This window comes from Scardinius erythrophthalmus, assembly GCF_964197995.2.
Source record: "Scardinius erythrophthalmus genome assembly, chromosome: 25".
NCBI classification, from domain to species: Eukaryota; Metazoa; Chordata; class Actinopteri; order Cypriniformes; family Leuciscidae; genus Scardinius; species Scardinius erythrophthalmus.
In genome coordinates, this window is record NC_138245.1 from 7,775,607 (window position 1) to 7,793,582 (window position 17,976).

Consider the following 17,976-nt stretch of genomic DNA (forward strand, 5'->3'; position numbering starts at 1 on the left):
CTTACATGTGGCTTAAAGGGACACTCATTTGCTTCCTGAGCACAAGACAACCACTTCAGCTCTCATTTAGATTCATCGTAAATGTGAGCGACTTCATTTATACGCCAATTCTTTTCCTTGTCTCCGAAAAAATGTTACGGTGACTGTTGCGTGCGATTATCACATCTGCAATCTGTTGACATCATGTGTACATAAGTGTCTTATTGCAGCTGTAATCCACTAAGTATAGTATTATTTTTATGCCAATGCAAACATGATTGACTTAGGAAAGTCGCAACGAGGAGTTGGTTTAACTAATATCTGTGCTTTAATGCCTGATTACAGGAGATTATTTCGGTGGAGTTCAGGGCTAAAATCATGACACGCTTTTATAGGCTCATTTGATGCTTTTGCAGGTATTGTTCTTCCCACTTTAGTTCTCAGTATTTTTGGCCAAGGCTTGACAGGAGCTAAGTGGATTAGACTCATGTGTTATAGGATTTACACAAACTAAGTGGATTTGGTCAGGTTAACTAAGGGAAGACCTCAGGTGCAGATTTCCTGTCAGCGCTCTGAGAACACACTGCTGTGAGGTTACCTTTGACTCCAATACACTTACACGAATCCGAAGGAATAAAAACCCTTTGACAATGAGAGGAACCTTTGGTATCTGCAACTGTTTCTGGAGGGATTCCTGAAATGGCTGGAAGCAATGAGAGCTGTGTAGACAAAATTTGGGCTGGTGTGGGGTAAATTTTGAGGTTTTCAAAATTTTGTAATCTAATTGGTTAATAAACAAAGCTCAAGTGTGCATGTACTCCATAAAATCAGTCATGACGTTACCCACTGCAGAGTCGGCTGCCGTTGGCGTTGACGTCGCCGACGAGTACGCACTTTTGGCCAATCAGCGATTAGCAGGGAGACGTGATCATTCATGAGTGACGGGTATTCAGTGCAATAACTTGTAGCTGTATATTTAAGGGATCGCTATGCCAAAGTGGCATAAATGTACAGTAAGTTGTATCTGTAGTAAAGAGCGGGAGAATGACCCGACTCTCAAAACGTGGATTACACTTGATGACTCGAAGGCTCTTTATAAATATATCTAACTCTGTTTTGGGCGGGTTTTTGAGAGCTTTTGGGTTGGAAATCGTCTACCCGATCTGGGAACACTGGACATACTGCTCATACTGTTTTTAACTTGTTATATATTAGGGAATTAGGCATATGCAGGGATATTGTCTCCTTGAGTTTGTAGTGTTGGAAGGATTTGAAAGTCTGGTATAGCGTACGTTCCTCAGTTGTTAAGTGCATGATTCCCAATTTTCTTTTACAGAGCCATGTTGACTGTATCAAAGCTGAGGTAGATGTTTAGTATAATTAATATGTTAGTTTGAAGTTGATGTTGGGAATGTTTTGACTTTGAAATACTAGAGACTCAGAACTGAAACCTTTCAGAATCGCTGCGATCATTTACATGTCAGGTCCTTTCCTTTTTCAGCACAATGAGGAAGTTATGTTCAGCATTGGGTGTGCCTTTGTGTATTTTGCTTTGTTTACCGAAGCCCTGAATTCATTTTCTAGAGGTGTTCTGCATTTCAACTCTGAGCTCAACCTTCACCCATCATTTCAAGCTATTTCAAATAGACCCACGAAGGCAATATAAACAAGACATACAGCAGCATCTCATTAGCAATGACTTAACATGGGAATAATTACTGTTTGCATGATACGTTTTCTGTTTCTCCTCATCAGGACTGGCAGAAGTTTCTGAGGAGAATCTGTCACCCAAGTATTTTCCGTAAAGGCAATGCAAGACTTATGCTCTTGTATGCTTTTAGCCCAAGACCAAGATGTTCTTCTCAGAATTAGAGGTCTATATTTTTCATTTAAATTTGTCTTGATTGATTAAAACATTTGATGGTTCCTAAATGTTTTGAGGACTTTGAGGATGAGTTTTGACCCTCAAAGTCAGACGCATCCACATGCTTGGGCCGAAAACTCTCGGATTGTGTGGTATCGATTGAAGTTATCGAGGAAGGAGATGTCCTCCTCGTACGCGGTGGGCCGACAGCAGGGGCTGTGACGAGCCTTGTCCTTCTGGTCCTTTGTGAGCAGCCGCGAGCGCTTCATGAACGCCAGCGTCAGGTCATAGTTTTTGCGGCTAGTGGTGCACTTCCCGCTGCAGTAATGGAAGACTATAGTCTCGTCACTGACGTAGCCTAACCCCAGCTGACTGACCGTCACCTCCACCTCCCGCAGAGAGCAGGGTTTCGCTCGCTTTTTAGCCCGTTTAGTCCTTTTGCTCTGCTGGGCATCTCTACGGGCTTTCCTTTCCACCAGTGTCCCAATGACCTGCTTCAGCTCGCCCTCTGTAAAGCTCTGGAACATCTCCATGACTGAGAAAAAAAGGGTTCATTTATTTTTAGCATTTAGCATAATAAAAACATTAGCATTGTTTCAATTATATTATGCAGTATTCAATGGAAGTCTATGAGGCAAGACATTGACATAAGCTTTAATGTAAGCTTAACAGCTGAAATCGTAATTAACAAATGCAAGCTGAACATATTTTGTTTTTCAACCCCTTGAATGTGTCAGACATCCCACCTCTCCCGGAAGGTCCGTGAGAATCGAGCTAGCGAGAGAGAAAGTCTGTTTCCACCTGGTATTGAGATGCATTACCGTTACACCTGGTGTTATCACGTGTTTCAAATGCATCTTCTGTGACCACTCGCATTCGGATTTTTTGGAGACCCCCTCCCCCCTTTTTTCATCGCACTCAACTACATCACTTTCACTTTCTGTGCACAAATACTATTGAATGAATTCGAACCCATGTTAGGTGGCTTACGTGAATGTTAGGAGGGTGTTGTGCCATCTCCTGGAAATGAGTAAACTAGTCCCAGAGGTAGTCGAAAACGCATCTGACCGTATTACTTTCGTAGTGTAGGAGCTCATGTGTGTTTGAACAGCCACAAAAGGCCGTCTGTTCTCCGCCTACTGACGAACGCGTAAACATTATGGGAAGTGCGCTTGCCAGATGGGATTTAAACATTGTTGGCTGAAGACCCAAGTCTGGTTTGAAGATGAAAAACAAATGGGTTTGTTCTCTCACCATTCCCGACACACACTCACCGCTTTCGGCGTGGTCTTGAGGCTGTCAGAGCAGAAATGAAAGCTGCTGCTTTTTCCGTAGTCTCCGGGCATGTTCATATCTAAATGGCACAAGCTTTTTTCATCCATTAGATTGAAAGATCTGAAAAAACACACACATTTTCCCACCCACCGTCGAAGAAATCGGTACAGAAGTGGTTGAAAGTGGACAAAAGAATGGACTAAAAAAGTGGACTAAGTGGACTAAAACACCAGGTGTAAACGGGAATGTGTCTCCCTCATCTAATTGTGATCCGATCGACCAAAACGCATCTTAATACCAGGTGTAAACAGAGCCTTAGATGTATTGGGGTGGATATTTACATCAATTGTCATTCCTTCCATTAAAGAGAAAATGTGATCCCTGGCTAATGTAAAATTGTATGTGACTAACTCTTTGGAGTTTCAGACAGATTAAACATCAAGTGTATCACTTTCAGTGCCAATTATAAGACAATAGGCTGATTAACTAAAACAATCTGGGCTGTGTTTCCCAAAATCACTGTGAACTAAGTTGATTTTAGAGACCATTGGTGGCATTATCTACTTTATGCTGTGTTTACACCATGTTGTAATTACCGTATTTAAAACTCTGTATGCTTTCAAATCGTACTCGAGTTACTTTGATGTCATACACTGATCAGTCTGCACAGCGCCACTTCAAGTCAAACACACCTTAAATCTGCAGTGGGTACAGCGCCCCTGTGGTACAAGTCGTAGCTCTCAGAAAATTATGAGTTTACACATTTTAATTACAATTTCTACAAACATGTAAAGACTTTTTACAGTTCAGAAACAACAAACGAATCTTGCTGATTTTCTATTGATTTTACCAAGTTATAGATATATTTTAGATCCCTTTCCCAAATCGAAAATCTAAACAAATCTAAAATCTTATAAAAAATATATATATAAAAAAAAAAACAAGCAGAAAAATGTACCGTGACAATAATTTGTTACAATATACACTTATATACTTCATTTATTTCCTATTTCTAAATCCAGCCCTTTTCCCAAAATATTAGTACACATGGTCATTTTTTCATTTAGAGCATTTTCTGAAAACTGCCTATGGCAGATAAAATAAATATTACATATGTAATGGTTAACGATTACAGAAATTGTATTCATTTTGGAATTTGGAATTGTGGTCTTGTTTAACATGATTTCATCTTTTTGAAATGTGCTGGCTGCAGAATGAAATGATATAATTTCAAATTAAAATAAACAAAATACATTTGGCTGAAAACAATCGCATTGCTCATAAATACAATAGAATCAACCAATTAAATAGTCATAGATTCGTGAACATTTGTATGTCTGTAAAGTTGTTCATACATAATATTTATCTTTTAGATGATGTCAATAATATATTTACATTTTAGTGTCTGTGTAAATCTAAGTAAAAGAATGCATAGTAGAACCACATTGTACTGTATCTGAAATACAGATAATAACTCATGAGATCATGTTGAGAAACCGTTTTTTGTTTGTTTGTATTTTGTTTGGTGACCACAGTGATTTTGAGCTGCAGGGAATATTCTGGTTATCAGATTGATGGTTAAATTCACATGAAATTCTGCTTATCGTGATTATTTTACCACCTTGTGTGAAGTGAGTCTTATATGCTATAAAGATTTATGGGTGGCCTGCATGCTAAATGCAATCTGATTTAAACAAAGATATAAGTTGCGCTATAATATGAGAACATAAAGGCATATGATCTTACATTCTGAGACGAAAGAGTTTCCTCCGTCAGCTGATCTGACCCTCCGTTGCCGGCCACCAACCCCAATGGAAGGTGACGGATTGCTGGTGTGTAATGAAGATGATGGTGGTGAAAACGATGAGGATGAAGCTCTGCGGTGGGGAGGAGGGGGCGGGGCTCTGGAAGAGGAAGTGGTTTTAATGACAAGCAGAGGGAGTGCAGCACCACAGAGAATCAGGCCGATGGCAGCAAACTTCCATAACTTCATCTTAGAATGAGGAGAAGCATTGGGCCCCTGCAAAACAACCAAACATCCATCACTCAAAATGGAAAACAGAAACAGAAATCAGAAACATTAGACATAATTTTCATTTTGTCAGATTATACGCTACTACTGAATGGTCATCATTGGAGAAAGTACTCATAATTCACAGTACTCATAAAAGTGTAGGCAAAAAGTACCCGGATGACCTACTTCTTCCGGTGAGATTCTGAAGTGTGCATACGATGGACACTTTACTATCCCATGAGGCCATGAATGGGATAGAAGGATTTATGAATGGCAGTGAAGCAAAGTAACTGACACTGGTACAGTAGGTCACATGATAATGACAATATGGCAAATGTAGTATGTCCAGATTACATTCATACCACACACATTCATACCATACAGAACATACTTTTTTAGCAGTCTTGAAGTAATTACTTCAAAAGTGTTTCTTTACAAAAGTGACGTTGCCAATTACTGGCCTGGCAGCATAATAGCTACAGTGTTTTTAATCATTTTCGCGGATCCAAGTGGATGGGGATTGTTTTGACAACGTTGTCATGTGTACGTGAAAAACGCAAAGGAAAATCTTTTACATTTTTAGTACATTGTTGTTGTGTAAACGTATCAGTTATCATTTCATTCTTGTGTTTCTGTTGCTTGTTTTTGCTTTCTGTCTAACGCTTGATATACCCTTGTTAGTTGCCTTAGTTATTGATTAGTGCCACCTGTGTCTAGTTAAGTTGCCTATGCTCTCCTCTTGTGTATATAGCTATGTATTTCAGTTGTTTCTTGTCGGTCCTTAACCTGGTTTAGTATGCGGCTTTTGCTTATTTATTATTCCTGTTAATCTCCAACGATCTCCTGCGTGTTTTCAAAGAATATTCGTCTTCCTGTGTATTTGCTTACCACAGAGAGTGTGACAAGCATGAGTTTGGGGCTTTTTTTGCTAGTTTCAGCCCGACGCAGTTATCATTTTCACGTCCTGCGCCACAAGGTTAAATAGCAAATGCATTTGCGCCCCTCTGTTTGCCTATGGGCGTGTTGGTCTGAAAACGAGGTGTGTTGTCGCGTTGCTATTTTGAGGCAACTGAAATAGACTGCACCATTGACCAACACAAACCTGGTCTAAAGTCAATGGCGCAGTATTTATTTTTTTGTTATTTAAAGAGCGTGTTAGTCATATGCGCTATAGGCGGGTTCACAATGCACGTACACTATGTTTATCACACACACAGGGGTGCTATTGGGGGCAAATCCGGTGGAATCCGGAATCCGTGGTGGAATCCGGCTTGTCCCGTAGATGGCAGATCCGTTTCCTCGCTAGAGAAGCGTTCAGTCTTTCCGATTGCAAATTCCGCCATGTATATTGAATCCGCCATGGCGCGAGCGCAAAGAAGGGAATTGGAAAAGCTTTTAAAGGGAATGGGAAATTACACTCTGATTGGTTTATTGCACGTTACGCCCCAAACACACCCATTACTCATTAAGAGAATAAGGACAACCCTTTTAGACCATGCGCCATGCACGCCGACCATTTTTTCCCGTCGTTAAACTAGCAAAAGTGGATTTGGACATGTCCAAAGTGCACTTGCACCATGCGCTTAGATCGTTAAAATAGGGACCATAATGTGCTAACTGCCCCCTATGGCGCCCCTTGTGGCAACACTGAAAATACAATGTGTTGACACATTTGGGGAAAACAATGAAGCTTAATTCTCATACTTGGGTGGATGTTTCTTAAATTCCATTTATTGTTCAAATAACCACATTAACAATCACATATTCATCTTTTTTTGGCTGCACTGATGATTGACATTGATGTTTGACACTATTGTTATCCAAAAAATGGTTCAAGGACAGCAGTCCAACAATTACAGAACTGCTGCACTAACAAACGCCAAACCAAATTAAAACATCTTAGGTTGTGTATTCTAAATCTTTCAGCTACATATGAGCAGCCTCGTGCAAACCAAGTTGTTATTCCAAAGATTTCATTCACAGATGTTTGCACAAGTGGTTTTGCCATCCGTAACTTTTCTGCTCCTCTGTTGATCTCATTCCGGTCGCAGGTCTCGGAGCGCACACAGGTGTGGATTGTCCATCGTTTTCATGTGGCCCAAATCGTCTGTATCCAGAACACACAAAAACTGCCACATGCTGCCGATGCGCTCTTGTGTATTGTTTTACTTTTTCAATTTATCAGATGGGGATAAAATGGTGAGTTCCAAGCAAAACAGATTGCGTTTACTCCTGGGCCGTGGTGTTACTCTGATCACAAGCTTCTCCTTTGGCAACATCACAACAAACACAAGAGAAGTACATCAGTAGGTTTTCTTCAGTGATTTCCCTACATCCACATAAATATTTATTTTCCATTTTTGCTCTGTTAGACACATATCTGTCTGGTATGTTTATTTCTGAGTGAGATGTTTTTAGGATCAGAGGGCTTATTGTTGCAGGACTAGAATAAGTGGCGATACCAAGATATGGTGATCAGTATCAGACGGTAATACCCAGTGTTGGGGAAAGTTACTTTTAGAAGTAATGCGTTACAATATTGTGTTACTGTCTAAAAAGTAACTACTCATGTCACTTAGTTACTTTTTATCATAAATAATATATTAGTAACTTTTGAGTTACTTTTTCTCATCTGGGCTGGGCTTGCTTGTTTCTTTTTTTTTAATAACAAAAAAAGTTGTATTTTTGGCAAATGTAAAGGCCGTTTCAAACCAAAAGTGCAAATGCAAAAGGAAAAGCAAATTCATTCATGTACAGTAGAGGGCACAGCTCAGACAAACCTTTCAGATGTACAGCTGTTCTGGATTACTGAAGAATAGGAAAAAAGTGTGATGTTTATCTAGTCATTTTGGCTTATTGCTATGGTTGAATTGAATCATCGAAGGTCAGCAGCAAAGACATTGGTTAATAAAGTGAGATTAAATACATAAAGTATATTTGTGCTATTTAATATATTCAATTATTGCAGGTTTGTGTAGTATTCTAAGATTGCATTTGGCTGTTTTTATTCATTTGGAGGAATACCGAATCTGTTTTTGTGCAAGTGAGCTGAACAAATGCATGCTCATATTTATATATATTTATATAAAAATATTTATAGTTTAAAACTACAATAACCATCATGTTTATACAGTCCACCCAACACCCAGGCGTGTGTGTGGGAGGCTACATGACAACCAAGATCTGTATTGCTTGCTTCACACAATTAGCAATTACTAAGCTTATGCCAGTATGAGACTAGTTTATTCTTACTTGCTATCACATGCTACATATAATAATAATAATAATAATAATAATAATAATAATTATGATAAACATGATTGTTTTTAGCATGCTAACAAGCTTTTCGTTAAGTAACTTAAATCTATTAAGTGGGTTCAACAAAACATTATTTGTTTAAATTAACTCGTTTTAGTCTTATTGTACAGGCGTAAAATAGTTGCCCTTAAGTTAAGTTCATTGTACAAACAATTTTTTGAGTGTACAGAATAATTTCAAATGATGACATCACAAAAATATTTTGTCTGTTCTATTGGGAAAAAAGAGAGAAAAAATTGCTTGCTCCAACTCTTTGAAAATTATTTGCCTCGGCAATAAAATAAAAAGTTCAACCAAGTTTACTTACATTATGGTGACTAAAGTTAAAAATACTTAAAGCAGGGCTATGCAGTTTCGGGAATTTCTTCGCTGTATTCTCGCTTTTTGCTCGCAGGTTTCTCTCTAGAGCTCCTCCCACAGCTTCGGAATAGATATTTGACAACACTGTCGAAAAACTCGTTGGCGACTCTCAGATACAAGAGGCTATAGATCAACGACATCAAAGCAGATGGGACATTCTTTAAAACATCTTCATCATTCGGGTTCGAACAGCGTGAGGGAGTGCAATAATGACAGAATTTTAGCAGATTTTTTTGCCGTAAAGCAATTCGTTACATCGCGAGACCTGATATCACGCGTCCCGCCGGCCCAAAGTTGCAAAGATGGTTTTTCGGCTCACAGGCGCTTGGGGGGTGCGAGACGACCACCATTCAACCCGAAAAAAGTCATATAACTATTCCAATGACTCCGAAGCTGTTCGGTTAAGGTAAAAAAGTTACTTAGTTCACCTTTAATTATTCGAATTATTACCTCAAATTATATATATAACGTGTTTTGGAATTCTTTTACTTCAATGAAAGGTTAGATTTTTGCTAATTTTTTTAATGAAAGATCAAATGGATAAACAATGAAGATTTATTTATACAGCCATCTTTGATCATATTTACCAGTGGTGCCAATAATTCTGACCACAACTGTATATAGTTGTAATCCAAATTATTCAACCACCATTGCAAATCTGGTTTATTGACAGACTTTCAGCTGTTTGCAATGAACAAATCAAACAAAAGTAATTGAAATGGCTGAACACATCAAACGTCTTAAGTGGTTTCCCCAAATTCAACTGAAAATTCAACTTTTAATGACTTCTGCAGTCTCAAAATTATTCAACCCCTTCATGGCAAGCATCTTTTGTACTTAGCCCATTCCTCATGAGCAATGGCCTCCACTTCAGTAATATTCTTGGGTTTGCATGCTGCAACCGTCTTCTTCAAATCCCACCAGAGATTTTCTATGGGGTTTAAGTCAGGTGCACTTCTTCTGCAACCAAGCCTTGTTGGAAGGTCCAATGACACCCCAGCTTCAGCTTCCTCACTGATGACATGACGTTTTCTCCTATGATTTACTGATACTTCAATGAATCCATCTTTCCTTCCACACGCTGCAGGTTTCCAGTGCCAGAGGATGTAAAGCAGCCCCAGAGCATCACCGAGCACCACCATGATTAACTGTAGGCAGAGTGTTCTTGGTTGTAGCTGTTGATAGCTTTCTTTGTTTTCCTTTTTTTGCCACATCTAGGTAGTGTAACCACCACTGTTCCTTAAACTTTGAACTTGCGAACTATGTTTCCAATGGTGTCTCTACATTTAGTGCCTTCACTAACTTTTTGTAACCCGTTCCTTGTTTGTGAAGGGTGATGATATCTTCTCTTAACTTTTTGGACCATTCTTTTGTCTTAGCCATATTTCTAACGTGCAGTCAAACGTGACACTCAACAAACCTAGCCAAACCACTTGAAACATTTGTTGTGTTGAGCTATTTCAATAACTTTTGTTTGATTTGTTCATTGCAGACAGATGTAAGTCTGTAAATTGTGCCACTAAACCTGATTTGCAATGGGGTTTGAATAATTTATGATATTGTATGAACAATACTGTACACACACACACACACACACACACACACACACACACACACACACACACACACACACACACACACACACACACACACACACACACACACACACACACACACACACACACACACACACACACACACACACACACACACACACACACATATTTTTTATAACCTTATTTTAGTGTCATCAAATATGATGGTAAGCTCTCTGTAAACAACAACAACAACATGGTTTTGCCATAGTTCATGTCCACAAAAACCAAGGTAGTTTGGTCCTTTTTAGTACTTTTTTGATAGTGTTATTCACCTACTTAAAATATTAGCCCGATTCCATTAACACAAAGAAATGTGTAGGTACACTATTTAATTTGTTTTCTTCTTATTAAATAGAGATGTTGAAATGTCTTTCTTTCTGTTATAAATGTGTCAAACCATAAATATACAGATGTTTCTTTTGCTTGTCACATAACAAGACACAGAATATTAATTCCATATGCTTGTAAGAGTTTGTGCCAATGGATGTGCCTTTGCTTGCCTTTAAAACACCAAATTCTTATAGGAATTATAGTTATTGATCCCATTCCCGTAAGATTCTGTAAGACTGAAAAAAAGCAGCTAGGGGGTACCAAACAATTCAGCAGCTGAAATCAGCAGAGGTGGGTAGTAACGAAGTACATTTACTTCGTTACATTTACTTGAGTACTTTTTTAGAAAAATTGTACTTTTAAGAGTAGATTTGAATGTGGGTACTTATTACTTTTACTCGAGTACATTTCTAATGAAAAAACTGTACTTTTACTTCGTTACATTGGGCGACGTTCCTCTCGTTACTTTATTTTAATGCAATATGTGTTGTTAAATGCGTAGTTTATTCCAAGCGCGCTGTATCTTTTTTCTGGACTTGAGCGATGCTCAATTCACAAATGAATGACTCTTTTGAGTCGATTCTGTTCAAAGACTTCGTCAAACAAGTTGGCAGATCTGTATAAATCGGTTCGCGAATCAGTTTGAATGATCTGTTCAGTTCCTGCACGCACTGAATCATCTGAAGCCCTTTCAATTCACACTCGACTCGGATTCGTAACAGGAAGATTTAAGCACATCAAGAGCGTTAGATGAAGTGGCAGTGGACCTACAGTAGCTACTAGCTACAGTCAAGTGAGAGCAAATCTTCAAATGCATCAACTTTTTGCCAGCGATGAAGATCTTTATTAGTTGAACATCTTCGTAAGCTGTCTGTGAATGAATGATTCCACAGGACGATATAGGCTATTCGATTTCATTTCACTCAGGTAATACATTTTACAACCAAACAGATTACTACGCCACGATACTAGAAAGTATGACATTACCCGTTTTTTGGACATATAAATTAATTTACATTAAATAAAGTTACCATTGTTCACAGTTAATGAACACCCGCCATCCCGCGGTAGTTTGTGTGTATTGTTGCGCAGTGGCGTGCGAACTCGACTTGAAAACGAATGCCTTTGCCTGCCGTTGACAGTTAACCAGTTTAAACCACATGCTTGCAGAAATATACATTTGATTATATTTTGGAGAACAGTCAGAAGAAGAACCGTCGATGTACTTTTTTTTTGTGTGTGTGTGTGTGTGTGTGTGTGTGTGTGTGTGTGTGTGTGTGTTCAGATGTTCAGTAGCAGTCATGAGCGCGAGCACATGTGAAGAGTTTTTAACTCTTCTCTGTAAATACCTTTGAATGCAACACTGCAGATTCATTTTATTTCGAAATTTTATAATAATCCAAATGTAGTTGTATAAGTTAATATTCTACAAACCAGAGGACAGGCAATGATTTTCGAGCTATACAGATGGCAGAAATAATGCTTAGGCTATGTCTCTCCTCTGTTTTTGTTGCAAAGATAGCTGATAATAATAGTCATTTAAATAAACAAAATCTAAATATATCATTTTATATATAGCCTACGACTTCAGAGGCAAAAGCCTCTAAGTACCATCTGAAAATTTCTTCTAAAAGAGCATTTTTATCAAGCTTGTATGTTTATGTTCACACTTAAATGGCAATGAAAAGTAGCCTACCTATTAATTGTCATTAAAGTGAAATTACTAACCTTAAATATACGAGCTTGATACAAATAATTGTTTTAGAAGAAAATTTCAGATGGCACTCAGAGGCTTTTGCATCATGAAGTCTTCATATATATATATATATATATATATATATATATATATATATATATATATATATATATATATATAGGCCTATATGATCCGAAGTAACTAGTTACTCACTACTTGAGTAGTTTTTTCATTGGATACTTTTTTACTCTTACTCAAGTAACTATTAAGATTATTACTTTTACTTTTACTTTGAGTAAATATTTCTATAAGTACTTGTACTTTTACTTGAGTACAGTTTTTGGGTACTCTACCCACCTCTGGAAATCAGGAAATGTCTCGGCTTGTCTTCCAGAGACTAAGAGCTAAACCAGACCACACGCTCTCAAACACTTCACCAGACGTTATTAGAGTGCACTGGGCAATACTAGACTCTGGTTCTGGTCCAGAAGAACATGGAAAGAGAAAGATATGGAGCGGTACATGACAAGGTTTTGTGTGGATGTGCCATGATTTTCCTGCCAAAGCTTTACTGTCTATACGTGAAAATATCATGTATGGTTGTAACAGCAAACATGCCAGAACGTAAATAAAGAGCCTGTTTGAATTCCAGTCATTTGTGTGTAGGTAAATGTGTACTTGTTTCAATCCTTATGTGTGAAAAATGTCCAGAAAATGGGACTAAATAAGGTCTAGTATACTCTAAAATACAGGGATTCACAAACAATTTGGTGAATGCAGGTACAAAAAACGTCTAGTATGAATGCAAACACTTTTAACTGTTGTTTTGAGCTGTCAGTCTAATATCAAACAGTCTACTGGATTTCCAAAAGTACAGGGGACGGCCTCTCTTTAATTCCCATTGGTCTACAGATGCTGATGTCAGAATAAAAAAGTCAACAAACAAAATAGCTTAATAACATATACTCTTACTATTTCTGCCATATAAAGATAGTAGTCTATAGTGATTATAATTAACTTAATTTAAGAACAATTGAAGTTAATGGGAGGTCTTCATAAAAAAAGTATAGGCTACTAGTTTGTGTTTGCGTGTGTAAAGATGAATTTGAATGTGAGTAATGATGATTCATAACCTCTGTTCATCTCAGCTTTGACATCAGCTCTCCTGTCTGGAGTACACTTTCAATCACGTCATTAGGGGTCGTGAGATTTTTTTATGTTTTTGAAAGCTGTCTAAAAAATTTAGTAAAAACTGTAATTTAGAGAAATATTATTATAATTAAATAAAATGTTTTCTATTTGAATATATTTTAAAATGTAATTTATTCCTGTGATTAAAGCTGAATTTTCAGCATCATTATTCCAGTCTTCAGTGTCTCATGATCCTTCAGAAATCATTCTAATATGATGATTTGATGCTCAAGTAAACATTTTTAGTATCAATGTTGGAAACAGTTGTGCAGCTTAATATTTTTGTGGAAACCATGATACATTATTTTTTAAGGATTATTTGATGAATACAAAGTTCAAAAGAACAGAAATAGAAATATAAATCTTTTGTAACAAAATACCAATATTTACGGTCACTTTTGAGAAATGTAATACATTCTTGCTGAATAAAAGTACTATTAATTTCTTTCCAAAAAAATCCATCCATCTTATTGACCCCAAACTTTTAAGTGGTATTATATCATGGCTGTCAGGTAGAAAACCTTGTATCTCCATTTTTGGTCTGTCATGTCATGGTTTTGTGTAGATAATCCAAGAAGAGAGATGCCTGACTCAAAATGAATTATATTAACCAAGACTTTAAATAAACACTGAGAACAAAACTAACATACAACCAATGTAATGTTGACAAAGAACAGAGGAAAACAGAAGGCTTAAATACACAGAGGAAGATAATCAACAGAACAGGGAACAGGTGTGGACTAATTCGAAACCATGACAACGAATGAATGACTTTAACTAGCAAATGGTGACAATGAAAACTAAGGCTGTGTCCAAAATTGCCCCCATACTCTTAAATAAAGCACTATTTGAGAGAACAGCCATTTGTAGTGGTGTCCAAAACCATAGTGAGTGTTATTGTGAGTTATTGAGTGCACATAACTCAATAACTCATTCATTCCCACAATGCACCGCAATAATGAGTGTACGATCAATGTATGCTCAACTGCTAGAGAATACCCATAGTGCACTGAAAGACGCACGCCAAATTAATTTGGCCGTTTGTCCGATGTTTTAATTGATTATTAAACTGTTTAATTAAGGTTTATGCATAGTTTCCATGACAGAGTTGAAGATAAATCTTTTCATTACTACTGGAGCTGTCAGTTTGCTAAGTTTCTAATGATTATTAAACAGCAAGCACAAACTAGCGGCAGCCCTTCCAGCGAACTCAGTGTCAGAATTCACTCACTTGTTTTCATTCACTCTTTTAGTGGACTAATGTAGAGAATAGTTAACGAGGGCATAGGGGCAATTTCGAACAATTTCGAGCCTAAGTCAACTAAACTAAACAAGACAGAAACTAAACATGACTGTGACATTTACAGTATGTGCACTTTCAATGGCCTTACAGTGTACTTATCCAAGAAAGTACATGTAACATGGGTTAAGATTTGGTTTAAGAGTAGCTTCAGAGTACCTATTATTGCCCAGTTATTGCAATTACTACAGTAATTACATAGTATGTAAACGCGTAAAGGACTGGGTAACACTTTATTTTACAGTGTCCTTGTTACACGTTACATGTAGTTTCTATGGTAATAACTATACATTATGCATATTTACATGCAACTAACCCTAAACCAACCCCTAACCCTATAGTAAGTACATGAAGTTAATTAAAATGACTCTGTAACGTAAATGCATAATTGCATTCCAACAAGATCACCTTTAAATGAAGTGTAACCCAGGACTCTTTTACTGTTTAAGTAAATCGCAGAGATTCATTTCGATTATTCTTCAATGGATGCTGGTTCATGAGGCTGCTCACAGCAGGGACAGAGAAACACTCATTGACTAAATGAAAGACAGAGTATTCTTTCAGTCTTGTGTAAACAAAACATAACAATAACTCTCAAATGAAATTTAGAAAAACTGCCTCTTTGTTTTCTTCTCAGACATCAGACATAGTCTCCAGCCAGGATACACCCTACACAAATCACACTATTAAGCACACTGTCTCCTTATTAGGAAACAGACGATTGTTCTAAATGTGTATTCTTTTCAAGGGAAGTGGACTTGAGCAGATCTGTGTTTACGGAACATTCAAAAAGTAAATTGTCTAGTCAAGTGGGCACTCAAAAATGACAAGATGGCTACAATAGCATCCCAAGAGCAACCTTTCCAAAAATAAGTTTCTCAGGCTTCAGAGAAAATAGAAATAAAGTAAATCGAATATCACGTGTTTTGATATTCTGACTCTGTCTGTCATCTATAGACAGTCAACACTCAGATCTTCTATACTGTGTGTTCCTCGAGCGTCAATGTCTTCAATGAAACACAATGAAATAAATTATATATATATATATAGAGAGAGAGAGAGATTATTTGTATCTGCTTGGGTGTGTTGGCCCTCATTCGGACATTGGAAAACATATACTGTAATGAAATATTAGCAAAATGTTTTTTTTTTTCCAGAATAGATGGCTACTTTTCAATTGAGAAATATTTTTATAAGGGGGTATTTATAGCGCCTCCGGGGGCTAACTGCTAATTCTAACAGGCCAAACCTTGAGCCAGCAAAATACAAACCAAAAAACTTTATGCACCTTTAAAGCAACTGTTTTTCTATGATGCGCAACTGCCATGAAACTGACATAACTGTGGTACTACCTTAAATGCTTAAATTTCAGCTTTATTTGAATGAACTGTTAATACTTTTAGTTGTAGCTACTGTCACAACACTGATTATGGTTTACCTATAAGCTAGAAAATAAACTGATTCTATAGTTATTACCGTTTTTTTTTTTTATTATTTATTTTTATTTGAACTGTTCATACATGGATTTCAATAACAAACCATTAAAATCAAAGATTTACATCCTAATTCAGACATGTGAGAAACTTAAAGATCAAAACAGAAAAAAAAAATACTCTTGTACTGAATAGTTGCAGCACACTCCTTCTGTTTAAGCTTAGGAAATATTTTAAAGCAAGTTTTATAAAAACAAAACAAGTTGAATCAGCTCAGGGAGGTATTAATGCTAATACCTCCCAGTCGAGCAGCAGCAGAGATGTGAACTACATTTACTACTTTACCCATAAGCAGAGGGCATGAACCTCAGCATTACTTTAAACCACAGCGCCCAAAGATGCTTTCTATCTAAAGTAACTTACAGTACACTATTTTTAAACACAGTCCCCCTACAGCAACCTTGGGAAGAGTGATATAATATGTCATCATGTTGCTACACCAACAACTTTTATTCCTTTTCATACAAATTATGATGATAGGAGCAAGTTATCGATTAATTAATGAGAACTTATTTTCACACGATTCCTTGCACAAAATTATGCTATGATTTCAAAATATTTGTCATAGCACATAATCTGTAAACTTCACATGATTTGTAATTTTTCACGTTTGCGTCACATAATCAAAAGCCATGGCTTTGTGACAGTAAACTTGCTTAGTAGCTCACCCGGTACAGCATTGCACTTGCGATGCGGAGCAGAGCGATATGAGTCCCATGAACCTAGGTTGGAGGTTTCAATAGGAAATGGGTGGGATATTGAATGTCCAGTCCCCTTGTTTTTAATTAGCCAATAGGGTTTAGTTACATCATAGCCGTGAGCTACTTACTAGGTGGTTGCAGGCAGTATTATGCGGCAAGAGATTCTCATTTGAGGATTTGATTGGACAGAAATCTGAGTAGTGCAGCATGAGTCATCAATATTTTTGATCAGTTTTTTTAGAGGTCAAAGATTGTCGTTTTTACGCAACCTTTCTTAAAGGACAAGTTCGGTATTTTACACTTAAAGCCCTGTTTACAGATCGTTTCTGATGAAATAGAACGGTTAAAGTCGGCATAAAATCAAATTTGACAAATCTTCTTTTTGTATGTAATATTGTAGTGTTTATTATAAATGATTTATCTGTGCACTTCATTATTTTTTTTAAAATTCATGTACCCTTATAATCTTTAATCAAGAACATTACCCTTCCCTCCCCCCTCGAAACGACCTCTCTTCTCTTTCGGTCACGTGCCATGGCGAAAGGGTGCGGCCAGAGCCGATGAGGGTGCGGCTATCGAGATGCTCTCGAGGGTGAACTTGACTGATACAGAGAATGTCTAATAAGGCTGATAACTTGACTTGACTCATCTTGGTTCGCGGGAATAATAAAATAAAATAAAAAATCCTTCATAGGAGGGTAACGGTGGGGAGTCCGGTGGAGAGAAATCCTCCACAACTGAATGTAAACTGGCATTCAAATCGTCCTCCATTTGTTTGAAACGCCCAACCTCCAACGATCCAATCAATTCCCGAAGGACGAAGGGGGGAGTGAAATAAACCTAAAATTCTAGGGACA

At 37.4% G+C, this 17,976-nt stretch overlaps 2 protein-coding genes across 3 annotated transcripts in view; both read right to left on the reverse strand.

Annotated features, from left to right (window-relative positions):
* Window positions 1-17,976, reverse strand: part of pole4 (polymerase (DNA-directed), epsilon 4, accessory subunit) — a 349,858-nt gene that overhangs the window by 116,813 nt on the left and 215,069 nt on the right. The gene's annotated exons all lie outside the window — the stretch shown is intronic.
* Window positions 1,951-5,141, reverse strand: nrtn (neurturin; the record flags this gene model as incomplete). Its single annotated transcript, XM_081357485.1, has 2 exons — window positions 4,865-5,141; window positions 1,951-2,378 (listed from the first exon to the last, which is right to left on the reverse strand). Exons 1-2 carry the CDS (start codon window positions 5,109-5,111, stop codon window positions 1,951-1,953), a joined length of 675 nt encoding a protein of 224 aa, XP_081213611.1. The 5' UTR covers window positions 5,112-5,141.